Consider the following 23,207-nt stretch of genomic DNA (forward strand, 5'->3'; position numbering starts at 1 on the left):
TCATTTAGCAAATGTTGTCCAATTGCAGAATCACATCTAATGTTGGATACTGTGTTTTGAGTTTTGCAAACACGGGATGGTTAGGTATGGCCTGTACCTTGCCCGTTACGAATAGCAGAAGGCAGTTAACTGTCAGCTACCGTAACCGGGTGCATGTCTCCATGGCAACGCCTCTACCAATCAGAGTTCACTTCCTAACTAATCAGCATGCTCTTCTCATACTGTATAAAGTCATTGTTTTCCCTTACATTAGTATTCTTGCGGATTGTCCTGATGAGTGCAAGATGAAAAGCTTCAACATGTCTCTATTTTCAGCAATACTCAAGTTTTTTACTACCAAACGACTAAATCTGGTATTGTTATTTCTGAGAAAATTATGAAGTATTTATCACATTTTATTTTACATGGAAAACAGTCATTGCCTCAATGAGCTCACAGGAGTTGTAGAGTCTTATATGAATGGAAGTAATGACTGGAAAACAGTAACTAGCCCCAAATGACCCACGCCCCTCAGTTTAATATACCCTACACATCTGACTGTAACACTCTCTGAGATACCCCACACCCCTTAATGTAACACTCTGATAAAATCCACACCCCTCACTGTAACCCTTTGATATAACCCACACCCCTCACTGTAACACTTTGATATAACCCACACCCCTCACTGTAACACTTTGATATAACCCACACCCCTCACTGTAACACTTTGATATAACCCACACCCCTCACTGTAACACTCTGATATATCCCACACCCCTCACTGTAACACTTTGATATAACCCACACCCCTCACTGTAACACTCTGATATAACCCACACCCCTCACTGTAACACTTTGATATAACCCACACCCCTCACTGTAACACTCTGATATAACCCACACCCCTCACTGTAACACTTTGATATAACCCACACCCCTCACTGTAACACTCTGATATACCCCACGCCCCTCACTGTAACACTTTGATATAACCCACGCCCCTCACTGTAACACTTTGATATACCCCACACCCCTCACTGTAACACTTGGATATAACCCACACCCCTCACTGTAACACTCTGATATACCCCACACCCCTCACTGTAACACTTTGATATAACCCACACCCCTCACTGTAACACTTTGATATAACCCACACCCCTCACTGTAACACTTGGATATAACCCACACCCCTCACTGTAACACTCTGATATACCCCACACCCCTCACTGTAACACTCTGATATACCCCACACCCCTCACTGTAACACTTTGATATAACCCACGCCCCTCACTGTAAAACTTTGATATAACCCACACCCCTCACTGTAACACTTGGATATAACCCACACCCCTCACTGTAACACTCTGATATAACCCACACCCCTCACTGTAACACTTTGATATAACCCACACCCCTCACTGTAACACTCTGATATAACCCACGTCCCTCACTGTAACACTCTGATATAACCCACACCCCTCACTGTAACACTTGGATATAACCCACACCCCTCACTGTAACACTCTGATATAACCCACACCCCTCACTGTAACACTTGGATATAACCCACACCCCTCATTGTAACACTTGGATATAACCCACACCCCTCACTGTAACACTCTGATATACCCCACACCCCTCACTGTAACACTTTGATATAACCCACGCCCCTCACTGTAAAACTTTGATATAACCCACACCCCTCACTATAACACTTGGATATAACCCACACCCCTCACTGTAACACTCTGATATAACCCACACCCCTCACTGTAACACTTTGATATAACCCACACCCCTCACTGTAACACTCTGATATAACCCACGCCCCTCACTGTAACACTCTGATATAACCCACACCCCTCACTGTAACACTTGGATATAACCCACACCCCTCACTGTAACACTTTGATATAACCCACGCCCCTCACTGTAACACTCTGATATAACCCACACCCCTCACTGTAACACTCTGATATAACCCACACCCCTCACTGTAACACTTTGATATAACCCACGCCCCTCACTGTAACACTCTGATATAACCCACACCCCTCACTGTAATACTTGGATATAACCCACGCCCCTCACTGTAAAACTTTGATATAACCCACACCCCTCACTGTAACACTTGGATATAACCCACACCCCTCACTGTAACACTCTGATATAACCCACACCCCTCACTGTAACACTTGGATATAACCCACACCCCTCACTGTAACACTCTGATATACCCCACACCCCTCACTGTAACACTTTGATATAACCCACGCCCCTCACTGTAAAACTTTGATATAACCCACACCCCTCACTGTAACACTTGGATATAACCCACACCCCTCACTGTAACACTCTGATATAACCCACACCCCTCACTGTAACACTTTGATATAACCCACACCCCTCACTGTAACACTCTGATATAACCCACGCCCCTCACTGTAACACTCTGATATAACCCACACCCCTCACTGTAACACTTGGATATAACCCACACCCCTCACTGTAACACTTTGATATAACCCACACCCCTCACTGTAACACTCTGATATAACCCACGCCCCTCACTGTCACACTCTGATATAACCCACACCCCTCACTGTAACACTTGGATATAACCCACACCCCTCACTGTAACACTCTGATATAACCCACACCCCTCACTGTAACACTTTGATATAACCCACGCCCCTCACTGTAACACTCTGATATAACCCACACCCCTCACTGTAACACTTGGATATAACCCACACCCCTCACTGTAACACTCTGATATAACCCACACCCCTCACTGTAACACTCTGATATAACCCACACCCCTCACTGTAACACTTTGATATAACCCACACCCCTCACTGTAACACTCTGATATACCCCACACCCCTCACTGTAACACTTGGATATAACCCACACCCCTCACTGTAACACTCTGATATAACCCACACCCCTCACTGTAACACTCTGATATACCCCACACTCCTCACTGTAACACTCTGATATAACCCACACCCCTCACTGTAACACTCTGATATAACCCACACCCCTCACTGTAACACTCTGATATAACCCACACCCCTCACTGTAACACTCCAGCATATACCACACACCCCTCAGTGTAGCACTCTGATGTACTCCATACCCTTCACCGTAACATTCCAGTATGTCTCACACGCCTCACTGTAACACTGATATATCCCACGCCCCTCATTGTAACACTGATATACCTCACACCCTTCACTGTAACACTGATATACCTCACACCCCTCACTGTAACACTGATATACCCCACACCCCTCACTGTAACACTGATATACCGCACACCCCTCACTGTAACACTGATATACCGCACACCCCTAACTATAACTGATATACCTCACACCCCTCACTGTAACACTCTAATGTAACAACATTATTTAAAGAGACTGAAGAAGCTGGGGTTGGTCTCTTTACAGTAGAGAAGGGAAAGGGGAGATTAACTGAAGTTCAAGATTATGAGGGGTATTGATAGAGTGAGTAAGGAGAAACTGTTTCCTCTGGTGAATGGGTTGGTAACCAGTGATCATAGATTTAAAATATGTGGCAAAAGAACTAGAGAGGAAATGAGGAGAGGTTTCTTCATGCAGAGGGTTGTTAAGATCTACCCAAAAGGGTGGTGAAAGTTGTTTCCATAGGAACCTTCAAGAGGCAATTGGACATGTACTGGAAGAGGACTAATTCGCAGAGTTATGGGAAAAATGAGGGGTGTGGGACTAAATTGAACAGCCTTTCAAAGAGCTGGCACAAGCATGTGGGGCTGAATGGCCTCCTCTTCTGTATGACTCTATTCTACACCCCTCACTGTATCACTATCTGACGGGTAGATGGGATTGAGAGATATGGGGAGAAGGATTTTTATGTATCTAAAAGGTTGAAGTTGGACCTTTCCTGTGCTTGAGAATTCTCTTCTACAGACCAATGACAGTTCCCTCTATGAGTTTGGTTTTTCAGCCCTGATCAGAATAGCAGACTTTGATCTCTTGTGTTGGAACTCAGTACATCATTGGTTATCAAGACAGGGTGAGATATAAAATGAAGACCTGTCATGCCAACAGCTGATGTAAAAGACTCAGAATAAGTGATTGTGAAAGATGTGGTGAAGACAAATCATGAGAAAGAAAGTCTGTCCTCAGGTCCTGGAATGTTGTCCAACATAAATTAATTATAAATCGCCTTAGGACAAAATAGAATTTATTGAAAAATTAATGTCAGCATTGCTTTAGGTAAACAATTTAGTCTTTCTTGTCATGTTGTAAGGCATGCACAGGTCAGAGGGGTTAATGTGTTTCTGCTGTTGGAGCTGGATTAAACTCATCGCTTGAACGTCCTGCTTTAACCGGGTCAGCCCCTGAGAGCAGCAATTAAAGTCAGCAGCCAGCCAAGCTCAAACAAAACTTTGCCTGGGACAGTGGGCTGCCATCAGAGGCCCCTCGGAGGGGGATGGAGCTACAGCACAGATGCCTGCGCTTTCTACTTAGCAGTGTAGAATGGTACAGCAAAGAATGAAGGCCATTCAGCCCATCATGCTGTGCCAGCTCTTTGAAGGAGGTATCCATTTAACCCCACTCCCCTGCCCTTTCCTTTTCAAGTATTTATCCAGTTCTCTTTTTGAAAGTTACTATTGAATCTGCTTCCACCATCCTTGCAGGCAGCGAGTTCCAGGCAACTCACCATGGAAAATCTCGGACTTAGAGTTCCTGATCCAGCCCCCAGTGGAAAGAATCTCCATTCGTTTTAACAAGAGCTGTCCTGGTCTTAGCCAGGATTTTTATTTATTCATTCACAGAATGTGAGCATCACTGGCCAGGCCGGCATTTATTGCCCATTCCTAATGGCCCTTGAGAAGGTGGTGGTGAGCTGCCTTCTTGAACCGCTGCAGTCCATGTGAGTGAGGGACTAAGTTCCAGCTTTTTGACCCAGGACAGCAAATGATGGGTGATGTAGTTCCAAGTCAGGATGGAGTGTGACTTGGAGGGGAATTTGTAGGTGGTTATCCTTCTAGGCAGTAGAGGTCATGGGTTTGGAAGATGTTATTGAAGAGGTCTTGGCATTGAATGGCATTACCATCATCAACGAGTTGCTGCAGTGCATCTTGTAGATGGTACACACAGCCATCATGTGCATCGGTGGTGGAGGGTGAATGTTGAAGGTGATAGATGGGGTGCCAATCATGCGGGCTGCTTTGTCCTGGATAGTACTGAGCTTCTTGGAGCTGCACCCATGCAGGCAAGTGGAGAGTATTCCATCACACTCCTGACTTGTGCCTTGTAGATGGTGGACAGGCTTTGGGGAGTCAGGACGTGAATTACCTTACCTGCTCTTGTAGCCACAGTATTTATATGGCTACTCCAGTTCGGTTTCTGGTAACCCCCCAGGATGTTGATAGTGGGGGATTCAGCGATGGTAATGCCATTGAATGTCAAGAGGAGATGGTTAGATTCTCTCTTGTTGGAGATGGTCATTGCCTGGCACATGTGTGGCATGAGTATTACTTGCCACTTATCAGCCCAAGCCTGAATGTTGTCCAGGTCGCTGCATGCGGGCATGGACTGCTTCAGTATCTGAGGAGTCTTGAGTAGTACTGAATACTGTGCAATCATCAGCGAACATCCCCACTTTTGACCTTATGATGAAGGGAAGGTCATTTATTAAGCAGCTGTAGATGGTTGGGCCTAGGACACTACCCTCAGGAACTCCTGTAACAGGGGGGTGGGGTGCGCTGGTAATTGGCCGAATTGGATTTGTTCTGCTTTTTGTGGACAGGACATACCTGGGCAGTTTTCCACATTGTTATGTAAATGTCAATGTTGTAACTGCACTGAAACAGCTTGGCTAGGAGCATGGCTAATTCTGGAGCACAGGTCTTCAGTACTATGGCCGGAATGTTGTCAGGACTCATAGCCTTTGCAGTATCCAATGCGTTCAGCCATTTCTTGATATCACATGGAGTGAATCGGATTGGCTGATGACTGGCATCTGTGATGCTGGGGACGTCAGGATGAGGCCAAGATGGATCATCCACTCTGCACTTCTGGCTGAAGATGGTTGCAAATACTTCAGCCTTGACTTTTTCACTCAGGTGCTGGGCTCCCCCATTATTGAGGATGGGTATGCCGTGGAGCTTCCTCTTCCCATTAGATGTTTAATTGATCAGCACCATTCATAACTGGATATGGCAAGACAGCAGAGCTTTTTCCTCTTGTTAGTTCCCTCACCACCTGCCACAGGCTCAGTCTGGCAGGTATGTCCTTCAGGACTCGGCCAGCTCGGTCAGTAGTGGTGCTACCGAGCTACTCTTGGTAATGGACATTGAAGTCCCCCACCCAGAGTACATTCTGTGCCCTTGCTACCCTCAGTGCTTCTTCCAAGTGGTGTTCAACATGGAGGAGTACTGACTCATCAGCTGAGGTGGGGGGGGGTGGTAGATGGTAATCAGCAGGAGGTTTCCTTGCCCATGTTTGACCTGATGCCATGAGACTTCATGGGGTCTGGAATTGATATTGAGGACTCCCAGGACAACTCCCTCCCAACTGTATACCACTGTGCCACCACCTCTGGTGGGTCTGTCCTGCCTCGGACAGGACATATCCAGGAATGATGATGGAGGAGTCTGGGACATGGTCTGTAAAGTACGATTCAGTGAGTATGAATATGTCAGGCTGCTGCTTGACTCGCCTGTGGGACAGCTCTCCCAATTTTGGCCCACGTCTGCAGATGTTAGTGAGGAGGACTCTGCAGGGTCAACTGGACAGAGTGTGCCTTTGTGGTTTCTGGTGCCTAGGTTGATGCCGGGTGGTCAGTGTAGTGTTATTCTTACTCAATGTTTTCGTAGCATTTTGATACAACGGAGTAATTTGGTAGACCGTTACAGGGCAGTTCATATCAGCTCAGCTGGTAACACTTTTGCTTCTGAGTCACAGAGTTTCGGGTTCGTGTCCCACTCTGGGGCCTAAACACAAAAATGAAGGCTGACATTCCAGTGCAGTACAGACGGAGTGCTGCACTGTTGGAGGTGCCATCTCTCTGATAAGGCATTAAACTGAGTGTCCCATCTGCTTGCTCTGGTGGATGTAAATGATCCTATGGCAGTATTTCGAAGGAGAGGAGGGGAGTTTTCCCTGGTGTTCTGGTCAATATTTATCTGTTAATCAACATTACAAAAACAGATTATCTGGCCATTATCACATTGCTGTTTGTGGGAGGTTGCTGTGTACATACTGGCTGCCACATTCCCTGCATTACAACAGTGACTACACTTGAAACAGTCTTTCATTGGCTGTAAAGTGCTTTGAGACATCCGGTAGTTGTGAAAGGTGCTATATAAATACAAGTCATTTATTTCTTTAAGTCAAGAATCAACCACATTGCTGTAGGCCTGAAGTTACATCTAGGCCAGACCAGGCAGATTTCCTTCCCAAAGGACATTAGTGAACCAGATTGGTTTTTGCAACAATCTGGTCACCATTACTGAGAATAGCTTTTTATTTCAGACTTATTAATTATCTGAATTTAAATTCCCCAGGTTCGGTGATGTAATTTGAATGTCATTTTCCAGACAATTAATCTAGGTCTCTAGTCCAGTAACATAACCACTATGTGACCATTCCCCTAGATAGAGAGAAATTATTTGTGCTGGTGGTGGAGTCCAGAAGAAGAGTGGTATAAACTGCTCAGGGGTGATGTCAGGAAGCATGTCTTCGCACAAAGGGTAGTGGAAATCTGGAACTCTCTCCCTCAAAAAGCTGTTAAGACTGGGGGGTGGGGGTCAATTGAAAATTCCAAACAGGGATTGATAGTTTTGTGTAAGGATGTTCAGGAACATAGGAGCAGGAGTAGGCCATTCAGCCCATCAAGCCTGCTCCGCCATTCAATTAGATTATGGCTGATCATCTACCTCAATGCCATTTTCTTGCGCTATCCCCATATTCCTTGATGTCATTAGTATCCAGATATCCATGGATTTCGGTCTTGAACATGCTCAATGATTGAGCTTCCACAGCTGTCTGCGACGGAGAATTTCAAAGATTCACCACCTTCTGAGTGAAGAAATTCCTCCTCATCTCAGTCTTAAATGGCCTACCCCATATTCTGAGATTGTGTCACCTGGTTCTAGACTCACCAGCCAGGGGAAACATCCTGTCTACATCCACCCTGTCACACATTGTAAGAATTTTCTAAGTTTCAATGAGAATATGAAGCCGAAGGAGGTAAATCAGGTTGAGGTATAAATGATCCATGCTCTAACTGAACAGTGGAATAGTCTCAAAGAACTTAATGGCCTACTCCTATTTTCCAATTATCAATTTGTGTCTGTCTGTCCTTGATGGAGTGAGATGGAGGAGTAGATATGGAAGCAGTTCAGTTGATGTGCTGCAGCAACTCACCAAGGTTCCTTCGGCAAAAACCCTCAAACACACGACCTCTACCACCTAGAAGGACAAGAGCAGCAGATGCATGGGAACACCACCACCTGCAAGTTCCCCTTCCAACTACAGACCATCCTGACTCGGAACTATACTGCCGTCTCTTCACTGTCGCTGGGTCAAAATCCTGGAACTTTCTTCCTAACAGCACTGTGGGTGTACCTACCCCACCTGGACTGCAGTGGTTCAAGAAGGCAGCCCACCACCACCTTCTCAAGGGCAATTAGGGATGGGCAATAAATGCTGATCTAGCTAGTGATGCTCACATTCATAGGAATATAGTGAAAGGAGGAGGCTCTTTAGCCTCTTCAGCTCCTTGTACCATTCAATGAGATCAGGGCTGATCTGTGACCTAACTCCATATACACGCCTTTGCCTCATCTAACTTAATACCTTCGGTTAACAAAAATCTATCAATCACAGATTTAAATTTAACAATTGATCCAGCATCAATTGCTGATTGTGGAAGAGAGTTCCAAACTTTGTGTGTAGAAATGTTTCCTCATTTCGCTCCTGAAAATTTTGGTTCTAATTTTTAGACAATGTTGCCTAGACCTAGACTCCCCAACCAATGGAAATAGTTTCTCTCTATCGACCCTATCTGTTCACCTTGTTACAGACAGATGGAAAGTGGTGTGGGTGGCTTCAACTTTTTACCACTCAACAGACCTCAGATAGTTTTAAACAAAAGTATTTAGTTCCTGAGTGTGTGAGGGGTCAAATATCGTGGTGGGCCGAAGGGCCTGTTTCAGTGCTGTATCTCTAAAAAAAAAAGTTTAATTTGCTTCCTTGTCTTAATCCTAGGTCACAGACTCTGGAATCTATACATGTGTTGCCACAAGCTCAAGTGGAGAAACTTCCTGGAGTGCGTTTTTGGAAGTGCGAGGTATTTTTTCAATATTGGCTCTTATTGTTCGACATAGAATTATTCCTCCATACTTTTATTTCCACCCTTTCCTTTTCTGGAGAAGCTGAGGCCTGGAGGGAAGGACATTTATGTTGAAAGGTATAGGAAAGGAGGTGAAGCAAGTCGAGCTAATCTTTGGTTTTGAAAACCTGGAGGTTGTATGTGGCAGGGAAGACTGAAGGAGACAATGGCAGGTAAGAAGGTTTTGGCAGAAAGAGGCAGGGGTTGGGGGAGCAGCTGAAGGATAATGGAGGTTGGAAGATGAACTGTGGTTTGCTGGAGTGTTCGAGTTCTGCGTTAAGCTTTTTGTTAACTGTGGTTCAGTTAGTTGCACAATCACTTCTGACTCAGAAGGTGGTGGGTTCAAATCTCTCTTCAGGACTTCGGCTTAAAAATTAAGGCTCACACTCCAGTACAGGAATGAGTGAGTGCTGCAGTGTTGGAGGTGCTGTCTTTGAAATGAGACATTAAACTGAAAATGTTGAATCTTCCTTCTGAGGTGGATGTTAAAGATCCCATGGCACTATTTCAAAGAAGAGCAGGGGAGTTAACCCTAGTGTCCTGGCCAATATTTATACCTCAATCAACATCACAAAAGCAGATTATCGGGTCATTAACATATTGCTGTTTGTGGGAGCTTGCTGTGCTCAAATTGGCTGCTGTGTTTCCTACATTGCAGCAGTGACTACACTTCAAAAAGTAATTCATTGGCTGTAAAGTGCTTTGAGATGTCCGGCAGTTGTGAAAAACACTGTGGAAATGTAAGTTTTGTTTTGCTGTATGTCAGTGGATTGCCAAAGGGTCAAGCTGAGGGTTCAGGGGATCGGAGGATAAGCTGTGGGTTGTTGGATGGTCAGAAGGTGGGTGATGAGCTCTAGGTGGTTGGAGAATCAGGGGTCAAGCTGCTGGTTGATGGACACTCGCCAGATCAGAATCTGAGCTGTCCCTTAAACAAACTTTTTTTTTGCAGAATCAGGCGCAGCAACTGTCAACGTCAAGTTGGACATGGACGCTCTGCCGGGGCCGCCTTCCAAACCTCAAGTTGCTGATGTCACGAAGAACAGCGTCACCCTCTCCTGGTTGGCGGGAAACCACGTTGGATCTTCACCAGTCACGTCGTATGTCATTGAGGCCTTCAGGTTTGTGAGGGAGAAGAATCAGCATTACTTGTCTCATAGAGTCATTGAGTTATACAGCACAGAAACAGGCCCTTCGGCCCATCGTGTCTGTGCCGGCCAGCCAGCACCCAACTATCCTAGTCCCATTTTCCCGCACTTGGCCCATAGTCTTGTATGCTATGGCATTTCAAGTGCTCATCTAAATACTTTTTAAATGTTGTGAGGGTTCCTGCCTTTACCACCTCTTCAGGCAGTGCGTTCCAGATTCCAACCACCCACTAGGTGAAATAAGTTTTCCTCAAATCCCCCCTAGACTTCCTGCCCCTTACGCTAAATCTATGCTTCCTGGTTCTTGGCCCCTCCACTAAGGGAAAAAGTTTCTTCCTATCTAACCTATCAGTGCCCCTCATAACCTTGTACACCTCAATCATGTCCCCCCTCAGCCTTCTCTGCTCCAAGGAAAACAACCCCAGCCTTTCCAGTCTCTCTTCATAGCTGAAATGCTCCAGCCCAGGCAACATCCTAGTGAATCTCCTCTGCACCCTCTCCAGTGCAATCACATCCTTCCTATAGTGTGGTGCCCAGAACTGCACACAGTACTCCAGCTGTGGCCTAGCTAGCGTTTTATACAGCTCCATGAGGGGTTGGGAGGGAGAAAGCCAAGTCACATACACAATATTTTAGCGGTGGCTCAATGATTAGCACTCTGACCTCTGTGTCAGGAAAGTCATGGGTTCAAGCCTCACTCCAGACACTTCAATGCAATAATCTAAGGCTGACTCTCCCAGTGCCAGTACTGAGGGAGTGCTGCACTGTTGCAGGTGTTGACTTTCATAAGTGGCATTAAACTGAAATCCTGTCTGCTCTCTCCAATGGGTGTGAAAGATAACAATGGTACTGTTTTGCAGAGGACCTTTGCCTAGTGTCCTAGCCAACATTTATCCTTCAACCAACATCACTAAAAACCAGAATATCTGGTCAATATCACATTGCTGTTTGTGGGATCTTGCTGTGCACAAACTGGTTGCTGTGTTTCCTACGTTACAACAGTGATTGCTCTTCACAAAAAGCGCTTCATGAGCTGTAAGGGGCTTTTGGATGTCCTGAGGTTGTGAAGGGGACTATGTAAGGGGCTTTTGGATGTCCTGAGGTTGTGAAGGGGACTATGTAAGTCAAAGATCCTACTTCCATGTCAGGATGAATCAGAGAGTTTTCAGCACAGAAGGAGCCCATTCGGGCCTTCGTGAATGTTCAGACTCATTGCATGGAGCAATTGGTCTTTATCGAGCAGTTAGAGAAAAACTATTCCGTCTGGCGAGTGGGTCAATAACCCGGAGTGGCAGATTTTAAACCGTTGACAGAAGATCTAGAGGGGCGATTAGGAGATTCTTTTTCACTCAGAGAGCTGTCGGGATCTGGAACCCTCAACTTGAAAAGGTGGTAAAAACTGATTCAGTAAATAATCTTAAAAGGGAGATGGACAGGTTCCTGAAGATGAGGAACTTACAGGGTTGCGAACAGAAAGCGGGGGTGTGGGACGAAACACAAATGTTCTTTCAAAGAGCCAGCGCTGGCACGATGGGCCAAATGGCCTCCTGCACCACAGGTTTCTATGACTCCATTAAACCTGTAGCCTATTGCACTACAGTGAAAATAGTCTTCATCAATTCTGTCACTTTCTGGAGCAAATTAACAGTGGCTTTAATTTTGATGAATTTCCTCGAGTTTATTTATTTATTTTCTGCTCAGTTATTCAGAGTTCCGTGGGTTCAAACTGATGGCATAGTAACATTATCAACAGGAGGAGGCCATTCAGCCCCTCAAGCCTGTTCTACAATTGTATTAGATCATAGTTAATCTGTACCTTACCTCTATCTACCCACCTTGGTTCCATAACCCTTGTCATAAAGACCCCCCCCCCTGCCAAGAATGAGGCATATTAATTTCATCATATGAACATTAATTTTAAACTGTTGCTGGAGTGAAGAAATGGCTTGTTTTACAAGAGATCACCAGACACTTGGCTGGATGTTGCATACTAAGAGACAGTGCTTGGAGAGACAAAAGAATTGCTCACTGATTCGATTAACAGAGATTGGGCCAGGGAATGGTGATCCATATCTTGTTGGGACAAGAGACAGCACTACACCCTGTCCCCACCGGGAGCTTTGGAATCCACAAACGCACGAGTGGTTAAGCCAGCGGGTCACATGACTAACCTGCTGGTCCAGGTTTTTTGAACTGGACATGGGACAGTTTGAATTCAGACTGCAGATTGTAACTGAACCTGGAACAAGACAGCCTCTCTCCTGGCTGGCTCTCTCTCTCGCTTTCATACAAGCCTCCAGACCCACTGAAGACACGTAAACCTCGAGAGAAAAGACTCCTACATCAAAACAAGTTAAAGCGTGGACTGGGCCCCAACGAACAGCAAGACCTACCGGCAACCAAAGACTCCATATCAAACTCAAAGGACCGTAAATAATCACCAGATATTGCCTCAAACTTTTCTCCTTTATTCTTTCTACTTTTTCTGTCTCTATCTGCGTGTGTGTTTAACGCAAATGCATGCTAGCGTGGTCATGTCACGTATTCGTAGTCGTTAATTAGATTAGAATTTAAGATTAATAAACTTCCACCTTTCTTGTTTAAATCTCAGAAAACCTGTTTGAGTTGATTTCTTTGCCTTGCAATTGAAAAGCAGTGACCAAGGATTCACTGAGGGGGAGCTGAAAACACGGTGTTATTAAAAATTACGATTAAACCAGGCAAAGGCTGAGAGGGAACCCCTAGACCCCTTCTCACCTGGCCGCAGTCTCAACAGCTTTTTGGGGGAGAGAGTTCAAGATTTCCACGAATCTTTGTGTGAAGAAATGCTTCCTGACATCACCCCGGAACAAAAACAACTTGCCTTGATCTAATAACCTTTATATTCAAGAGGTTGCTGGACCCGGAGCGGCCCAGTATTCAGGCCTCTTGGCATTGCCACTTGGTCACATTCCAGTGAGCTCCAGATATCTGGGTGGACCAGCAGAACATGGACAGGATTGGAGACCAAATGTGAAGTTTAGAAAAGACACAATTGCTGTGGCTCTAGAACAGTATATTTAATGCCTGGGTCAGCTGTGTTCGCACCCCTGTAACATGTCCTCAACGGCAACGGGCTCGGTTGCCAGGCGACCGGGAGACACAGGGTTCTCTGGTAAAATATATTTTGTGTTCAGGAATTATTGTCCCAGAGCTCATTATGCATGAGCTAATTGTATTAACAGATTAAGCGTGAGGTAATTGTATTAACAGATTAAGCCATATGTTTGCTTTTTGTTCCTGGTCTCTGTTTCTAAACTGCTGCAACCAATGAGGGACTCAGTTATATAGAGAGACTGCAGAAGCTGGGATTGTTTTCCTTCGAACAGAGAAGGTTAATAGGAAAATTTAATAGAGATGTTCAAAGCGTTAAGGGAGTGTGATAAAGTAGCATAGCCTTTCTTTGTTTGCTGTGTAACCTAGGCACGGTTTTACTTGCCTAGCATCTGTGACCCTCTCTGGACCTCATGGGCTGGTGTCCAGCGGAAAGACAAAAGCCGATACGTCTGGGGCTTATTCAGTTGCAGGAGTTGCCGGAAGGGAACACCAAATGCCTAATGGGACTCTACTCCATATTTTGTTGGGTTTACTCCCTCAGCCATGAGCTCTTGATGTTGTTGTGAATACTGAAGGCACCAACCGGCAGGGCCCAGATCAGCACAAACGTAGGAGTGATCTTGTCCTCCAGGTGTGCGAAGGGAGCATCTCCAATTTTCCGCTTCCAGTCTCCAGGTTTCCACCTCCGTCCCCAAACCCTCCAGCCACTACGTCCTCAGGTGGTCAATCTGAGATGACTGTTGGTTGCTGCGGTGTGAACTCAGCACAGGCGAGTGAATTTCTGGCCAGCAACAGGTTGAAGCAGAAAAACCAGTATAACCAGTGGCCAGTCACACTCTCAGCAGGAAATTGAGGTCTCTCAATTACAGCAGTGGTGGGGGAAGGGCAGTAAAATGATCAAAGTTACTTTAAATATCAATTAGTTGGTATCCTTCCATCTATGAAAGGTGATGGACACGCTGCAAATAATCCATTTTCTCTTGCTGCACCTTTGTTAATGGCTGTGAAGGCCAATGCTTGAGAGGCTGGTTCTGCCACAAGTGCTGCACGCGAAGCTGCCAAGTGACTCTGTGTGTTGTTGTTTTTGATGTTGGCATCTGTTGCCAAGCTGCTGTAGCAACTGATCATCATGGTAGTGTACACCAGTCCACAGGATGTGTCGCCATTTCCCTCTTTCGCCAGCCCGTGACTCCCAGGTGCGATAGTCAACATTTAGGGCCTTTATGTCACACTTGCAAGCATCCTTGAAGCGGAGCTTTGGGCGCCCCACAAATATCACAAAAGAGCAACAAATCAAAGACAGAAGTTGGGTCTTACGGTATAACTAGTGTAGTCCAGAGCAGAAGTGTCTTCTTGATGTCGAGAGAAGCCCAGGAATTTGAAGTCAAGTTTGAAAGAAGATCTCAATCCACATTTTTCCAGATCTTTTCTACAACTCACAGATCAGAGAAAAAAAGGCAGCACATTATTAGATGGAAGCAGGGTCTTACATTTTTTTCCAGTGTCATCCAGCATAGAAACATGATCCTGATGTCCAGTGAGGCCAGGAATTTGAGAGAAAATCCACATCCAGGTCTTATCAAGATCTTTACCAGAGCTCACAATTTACAGGCAGGGGATGGAGTTTGAACCATCAGACAGAGGCTGTTTAAACTAACACTTAACTTGAAGTTTGGGCTAAAAATGCACCCACTATTAGAATCAGGGGAAGCTAAACATCAGAAGAGAGGATTTCGTGGCACGGAAGGAAAGGATGGCAACATATAGCCACGTATAGAGGTGAACACTGAGAGCTCCAAGGGAGTTAACTGTGAAACTCGTACCACTGATAGGACAGTGGGTAGCTAGAAAAGACAGATTTAATGTTAATTGGCAAAATAACCATTGAAATAGGAACAGAAGGAGGCCAAGTAGTTACTTCATCCTGATTTGATCATGACTGATCTTTATCTTAACTCTAACTACCTGCCTTGGTTCCACCCTGAATACCCTTTTGCCTGACAAAAATCTGTAAATTTCACTTTTGAAGTTTTCAATTGACACCAACCTTCCCCAATCCCAAGCGTCTCAGCCAGTTTTTGGGGCGGAGTTCCAGATTTCCACGACCCTTTGTGTGATGAAATGCATCCTGACATCAGCCCTGAACAGCCTGGCTCTAATATTAAGGTGGTGCCCCCTTGGTCTGGACTCCCCCCATCCCACCAGAGGAAATAGTTTTTCTCTCTCTTGACACCATCATATCCTTCTTAAACATCTCAACTAGATCACCCCTTAATGTTCTAGATTCAAGGGAATACAAACCGGAGTGGAGAGGTGATGAGAATTTGATGATCAGATGATTAGCAGATTCCGTGGTAACTTTCAAAAGGTGGCTGAAGGCAACACGGCCAATGGTGGGAGTGAGGAATTGGGGGAAGGAACTCCAAAACAGCAGTGAAGTAACAATTACTATTTCCATATTTTTCTTCAGCCAATCTGTGAGTAACAGCTGGCAAACAGTGGCCGACCACGTGAAGAACACTTTGTTCACTGTAAGGGGACTGAGGCCTAACACTATCTACCTCTTCATGGTACGTGCTGTCAACGCTCAGGGAGTCAGTGACCCCAGCCAGATGACTGACCCTGTGCGGACTCAAGGTAAGAGCATCGCTATCTTGGAGTTTTGTAAACACACCTTCGTATTCAATGGTACAGATCTCAGAAGGTCCTGTGTGCATTACTAGGCTGTGTTGAATTAGTGCTGACCCCAAGTGTGGCAGTAAATGTTGTGCAAAGATTAGACTCAACGTCCCTGGGTTAGGTAGAAAAAAATCAGGCAAGGTTCCTCTGTTCATCATTATCCATTGCCCCCTTGTTTGAGAGGGAATGTGCAAAGGCTAGGGTTGGAGTAAGATGCAATGCCAACAATTAAAATGAATAATGAAAAATGTTAATGAAATGTGGCCTTTATCTCAGGAGGGCTGGAATACAAAGGTGTGGATGTAACGTTACACCTGGATAGAACTCTGGACAGTCCCCAGCTGGCATAACTGCGTTCAGTTCTGGGCACTGCAGCTCAGGCCTTGAAGGGGCTGCAGTGCAGATTCACCAGAATGATAGTGAGACTAATAGGGTTAAATTATGAGGACAGATCACATAGACTAGCCTTGTATTACCTTGAGTATAGAAGATCGAGGGGTGACATTATTGAGGTGTTTAAGATTGTTAAAGGATTTGATAGACTCAATCAAAATAAACTATTTGCTCTAGCGGGAGGAATCCAGAACAAAGGGGCGTAAATTTAAAATTAGAGCCGGGCTATTCAGGGGTGATGTCAGGAAGCACTTCCTGACACAAAGGGTAGTGGGAATCTGGAACTCTCTCCCCCAAAAAGCTGCTGAGGCTTGGGGGTCAATTGAAAATTTCAACACTGAGATTGATACATTTTTGTTGGGGAAGGGTGTTGGGGGATATGGAACCAAGGCAGGTAGATGGAGTTAAGACACAGATTAGCCATTACCTAAATGAATGGTGGAACAGGCTCGAGGGGCTGAATGGCCTCCTATGATGGACTGCATGGAAAAACTGCCCACTGATGTATGAAGATTGGCTGACTGGGGGTAGTACAGGGGAGCTGGTAATGTTCCTGGGACCTCAGGAGGAGTCAGCACCTTCCAGATTTGAGCAGGGTAAGAAAAAAAAGTAAGTCTGTCATTGTAACATGTCAGTGTGGGAAGAGTTGAAATTAGCAAAAAGACAAACAGAGGGGAAATGGAGTAATTAAGGAGAAACAGTTTCCATTGGCTAGAGAGTCAGTAACCAGAGGACACAGATGTAAGATAATTGGTAAAAGAATCAAGAGGGATGATGAGAAGAATTATTTTACACAGCGCGTTGCTGTGATCTGGAATGCGCTGCCTGAAAGGGCAGTGGAAGTAGATTGAGTAGTCACACTGAAAAGGGAATTGATTAAATACTTGAAATGAAAACAGAATTGCAGGGCTATGGGGAAAGAGCAGAGGGAGAGTGGGACTAATTGGATAGCTCTTTCAAAGAGCCAGCACAGGCAGGTGGGCCGAATGGCCACCTTATGTGCTGTAAGATTCTCTGAAATTCCGAGAGAGAGTGTCTTGGCTCCCATTAGTTTGTCATTAGCACTGTCCCTTCCACACATCAGCCAAGTGCAGATTCACATCCTGACTGTATCCCAAGTGACTGGCCTCCGAGGAGCTACCATTTACACAGCAGCTTAAGAGAGTTGTAGCCAGAATGATAGGCATGCTGCAGAATCAGAGGCAGGCACCTGTGTGTCAATGAAATGTCATGTGGCATGTTTAGAGTGTGGATGTCTGCAAACAGAGAGCTAAGCCCATTCTGAATCGAAATTAAAAGCAAAGCGTGTCTCTTCTAATTACCTGAGTCCAAATTAGGTTGTAACTCCTCTTTAAACAGCTGTGCCTTTGTTCTTACCTCTTTAAGTGTCAGTCTGTTTGTATTGCTTCGCTTGTCCTTCACATTCCAGCTCAGAGAGTGAGTTGTGAACCGGCAGTTCAACTGTTGAGGGCATCGCCCGACCCCATTCTCATATGCAAAACTTTCCAAGGGCGAAGGTGGGGGCAGAGTTCAGTTTTTTTTTTTCTGGTTACTTTTCCCTCAGTATGTCACTGCCCAGGAGCTTCAAAGAAAGAAAGACTTGCATTTATATAGCACCATTCAGGACCTAATGACCTCAGGAAAGAAGAGCAGGTGAGTTGTCCCCAGTGTCCTGGACCAATACTTACCTTCAATCCACATCATTAAACAGGTGATCTGGCCATTTATCACATTGTTGTTTGTGGGAGCTTGCTGTGCGCAAATTGGCTCCTGTGTTTCCTTCACTTCAACAGTGCAATATTTATGTAAAGTGCTTCGGAACACCCTGAGGTTATGAAAGGTGTTATCTAAATGAAAATCGTTTTTTTCTCCAACTAAACTCTTAGCAACTAAAAACTACATTTGTGTAGGGATTAGGGCAGGTCAGTATTAGACTGAGCAGTGATGACTGTTGTGGTCAAACTTACTCAGTCGAGTCTCACTTGGTCACTTAGTGGGGGTATTTAGCACCTGTGGACCTTCAGGGGGCAGGGAGGGGAGGAAAATTATTCTACCACCTGCAAAATTAGATTCAGTGACAGAAAGCAAGAGAAAAATGTGGAGAGAAAGGGAACATTAAAGAAACAAGCAGAGAGAAAGAGTCAGATAAACAGAGAGCATCAGATAGGACCACGAAGAAAAATAAAAGCAACAAAGCAACAGAGATAGACAGACAGAGTGACAAAGATACAGTCAGAAACAAGAAGAGAAAGACGGCAGAGCACCAAAACAACAGAGATGGACGGACAGTGTCAGGGAGACAAAAAGACGTAGGCAGTCAGAATGAACAGAGAGCCAAAGGCAGAGAGTGAGAGACAGAGAAAAAGAGCAAGCGAATGACCATAAGAAACAGTGACAGAGAGAATGAGAGCATCAGAGAAACAATCAGCCAGGCAACGGAATAAAGAGAGACATGGTGAGAGAAAGGGAGCACAGGGTAAAGATGGAGATGGTCAGCGACAGAGGTGGAATGAGACAGAGATCCAGAAAGCAAGACAGAGGGGCAGAGAAATAATGCAAGGCAGAAGCTGTTCATTTATGAGTAATTAATTAAAACACTTGATTCCAATTACATTCATTTGCATAATTAAATGAGGCTTGATCCGAGTCCTAATATCCAGCTCCCTGCAGTTGTCAGAAACATCACGGTCTGCAAATTCATTGATGGTTGCTGTTTTGCCATGAATTATAGCGAAGGAAAAGAGTCATTATTTAATCTGGCAGCAGACCGCTTCCTGCTGCATGCAGAGTAAACTGAAGAAAAACAGCAGCTCCCCAGTGACACGTAATGTGAATTAGTATTTCATGGAATCGTGGAATGGTTACAGCACAGAAGGCCATTCGGCCCATCATGTCTATGCCAGCTCTCTGCAAGAACAACTCCGCTGGTCCAATCCCCCACCTTTTCCCCACCTCCCTGCAATTTTTTCTCTTCAGATAATTATCCAATTCCCTTTTGAAATCCACGCTTGAATCTGCCTCCCCCACACGCTCAGGCAGTGCATTTCCAGATCCTAACCACTCACTGCATAAAAAGGTTTTTCCTCATCTTGCCTTTGGTTCTTCTGCCAATCACCTTAAATTGGTGTCCTCTAATTCTCAACCTTTCTGCCAATGGGAACAGTTTCTCTCTATCTACTCTGTCCAGACCCCTCATAATTTTGAACACCTCCATCAAATCTCTTCTCAACCTTCTCTTCTCTGAGGACAACAGCCCAGCTTCTCCATTCTGTCCACATAACTGAAGTCCCTAATCCCTGGAACTGTTCTTGTGAATCTTTTCTGCACCCTCTCCAACGTCTTCACATCTTTCCTAAAGTGTGGTTCCCAGAATTGGACACAATACTCCAGTTGAGGTTGAACCAGTGTTTTTTTAAGATTCCCTATAACTTCCTTCCTTTTGTGCTCTGTACTTCTGTTTATAAAGCCCAGGATCACGTATGCCTTACTAACCACTGTCTCAACCTGGTCTGCCACCTTCAATGATTTGTGTTCTGAAACCTCCAGCTCGATCTACTGGAGCTAATGATACTTCCTGCGCATGTAGTTGTCCAAGCCAGGTCATGAAAAGTGACCTGGAGTTCCCACATGGAACAAGATGTGCATTCCACAGTACTGGGTTGCCCTGCCATACCTGTATATATTAGAATATAAATTGTGTTCTCGAGTCTCTGCTGTTCCTTTTTTCCTCACTCTGTTCTCTTCTCTGCTTTTCCGTTTATCTTCGCTGCATTCTTGAGTCATTATTGCTCCTTCTATCCTCGTTGTGTTCTCGAATCTCTGCTTATCCTTTTATCCTCACTTTGGTCTCAATTCTCTGCTTTTCCTTTTATCCTCACTGTGTTCTCGAGTCTCTGCTTTTAGTTTTATCCTCACTGTGTTCTCGAGTCTCTGCTTTTCCTTTTATCCTCACTTTGTTCTCAAGTCTCTGCTTTTCCTTTTATCCTCACTGTGTTCTCGAGTCTCTGCTTTTCCTTTTATCCTCACTGTGTTCTGGAGTCTCTGTTTTTCTGTTTAACCTCACTGTGTTGTCGAGTCTCTGATGTTCCTTTTATCCTCACTGTGTTCTCGAGTCTCTGCTTTTCCTTTTATTCTCACTGTGTTCTCGAGTCTCTGCTTTTCCTTTTATCCTCGCTGTGTTCTCGAGTCTCTGCTTTTCCTTTTATCCTCACTGTGTTCTCGAGTCTCTGCTTTTCCTTTTATTCTCACTGTGTTCTCGAGTCTCTGATGTTCCTTTTATCCTCACTGTGTTCTCGAGTCTCTGCTTTTCCTTTTATCCTCACTGTGTTCTCGAGTCTCTGCTTTTCCTTTTATTCTCACTGTGTTCTCGAGTCTCTGCTTTTCCTTTTATCCTCGCTGTGTTCTCGAGTCTCTGCTTTTCCTTTTATCCTCGCTGTGTTCTGGAGTCTCTGTTTTTCTGTTTATCCTCACTGTGTTCTCGAGTCTCTGCTTTTCCTTTTATCCTCACTTTGTTCTCAAGTCTCTGCTTTTCCTTTTATCCTCACTGTTCTCGAGTCTCTGATGTTCCTTTTATCCTCACTGTGTTCTCGAGTCTCTGCTTTTCCTTTTATCCTCGCTGTGTTGTCGAGTCTCTGCTTTTCCTGTTATCCTCACTGTGTTCCCGAATCTCTGCTTTTCCTTTTATTCTCGCTATGTTCTTGAGTCTCTGCTTTTCCTTTTATCCTCACTGTGTTCTCGAGTCTCTGCTTTTCCTTTTATCCTCACAGTGTTCTTGAGTCTCTGCTTTTCCTTTTATTCTCGCTGTGTTCTCGAGTCTCTGCTTTTCCTTTTATTCTCGCTGTGTTCTCGAGTCTCTGCTTTTCCTTTTATTCTCGCTGTGTTCTCGAGTCGCTGCTTTTCCTTTTATCCTCACTGTGTTCTCGAGTCTCTGCTTTTCCTTTTATCCTCACTGTGTTCTCGAGTCTCTGCTTTTCCTTTTATCCTCGCTGTGTTGTCGAGTCTCTGCTTTTCCTGTTATCCTCACTGTGTTCCCGAATCTCTGCTTTTCCTTTTATTCTCGCTATGTTCTTGAGTCTCTGCTTTTCCTTTTATCCTCACTGTGTTCTCGAGTCTCTGCTTTTCCTTTTATCCTCACAGTGTTCTTGAGTCTCTGCTTTTCCTTTTATTCTCGCTGTGTTCTCGAGTCTCTGCTTTTCCTTTTATTCTCGCTGTGTTCTCGAGTCTCTGCTTTTCCATTTATTCTCACTGTGTTCTCGAGTCTCTGCTTTTCCTTTTATCCTCACTGTGTTCTCGAGTCTCTGCTTTTCCTTTTATTCTCACTGTGTTCTCGAGTCTCTGATATTCCTTTTATCCTCATTGTGTTGTCGAGTCTCTGCTTTTCCTTTTATTCTCGCTATGTTCTTGAGTCTCTGCTTTTCCTTTTATCCTCACTGTGTTCTCGAGTCTCTGCTTTTCCTTTTATCCTCACAGTGTTCTTGAGTCTCTGCTTTTCCTTTTATTCTCGCTGTGTTCTCGAGTCTCTGCTTTTCCTTTTATTCTCGCTGTGTTCTCGAGTCTCTGCTTTTCCATTTATTCTCACTGTGTTCTCGAGTCTCTGCTTTTCCTTTTATCCTCACTGTGTTCTCGAGTCTCTGCTTTTCCTTTTATTCTCACTGTGTTCTCGAGTCTCTGCTTTTCCTTTTATTCTCACTGTGTTCTCGGGTCTCTGCTTTTCCTTTTATCCTCACTGTGTTATTGAGTCTCTGCTTTTCCTTTTATTCTCGCTGTGTTCTTGAGTCTCTGCTTTTCCTTTTATCCTCACTGTGTTCTCGAGTCTCTGATGTTCCTTTTATCCTCACAGTGTTCTCGAGTCTCTGCTTTTCCTGTTATCCTCACTGTGTTCTCGAGTCTCTGCTTTTCCTGTTATCCTCACTGTGTTCTCGAGTCTGTGCTTTTCCTTTTATCCTCACTGTGTTCTCGAGTCTCTGATGTTCCTTTTATCCTCGCTGTGTTCTCGAGTCTCTGCTTTTCCTTTTATTCTCACTGTGTTCCCGAGTCTCTGCTTTTCCTTTTATCCTCGCTGTGTTCCCGAGTCTCTAATGTTCCTTTTATCCTCACTGTGTTCTCGACTCTCTGCTTTTCCTTTTATTCTTGCTGTGTTCTCGAGTCTCTGCTTTTCCTTTTATCCTCACTGTGTTCTCAAGTCTCTGATGTTCCTTTTATCCTCACAGCGTTCTTGAGTCTCTGCTTTTCCGTTTATCCTCACTGTGTTCTTGAGTCTCTGCTTTTCCTTTTATCCTCGCTCTGTTGTCAAGTCTCTGCTTTTCCTGTTATCCTCACTGTGTTCGCGAGTCTCTGATGTTCCTTTTGTCCTCACTGTGTTCTCGAGTCTCTACTTTTCCTTTTATTCTCACAGTGTTCTCGAGTCTCTGCTTTTCCTTTTATTCTCGCTGTGTTCTCGAGTCTCTGCTTTTCCTTTTATCCTCACTGTGTTCTCGAGTCTCTGCTTTTCCTTTTATCCTCACTCTGTTCCCGAGTCTC

At 44.8% G+C, this 23,207-nt stretch overlaps 1 protein-coding gene across 7 annotated transcripts in view; it reads left to right on the forward strand.

The window, feature by feature from the left end:
- Positions 1-23,207, forward strand: part of robo2 (roundabout, axon guidance receptor, homolog 2 (Drosophila)) — a 644,486-nt gene that overhangs the window by 510,404 nt on the left and 110,875 nt on the right. For all 7 annotated transcript variants that reach the window (XM_068041290.1, XM_068041296.1, XM_068041294.1 and 4 more), the window contains exons 11-13: positions 9,252-9,333; positions 10,325-10,493; positions 16,087-16,253. In XM_068041290.1, the coding sequence (XP_067897391.1) occupies positions 9,252-9,333; positions 10,325-10,493; positions 16,087-16,253 (418 nt within the window). The remainder of the gene's footprint in view (positions 1-9,251; positions 9,334-10,324; positions 10,494-16,086; positions 16,254-23,207) is intronic.

This window comes from Heterodontus francisci, chromosome 10 (assembly GCF_036365525.1).
Source record: "Heterodontus francisci isolate sHetFra1 chromosome 10, sHetFra1.hap1, whole genome shotgun sequence".
Lineage (NCBI taxonomy): Eukaryota > Metazoa > Chordata > Chondrichthyes > Heterodontiformes > Heterodontidae > Heterodontus > Heterodontus francisci.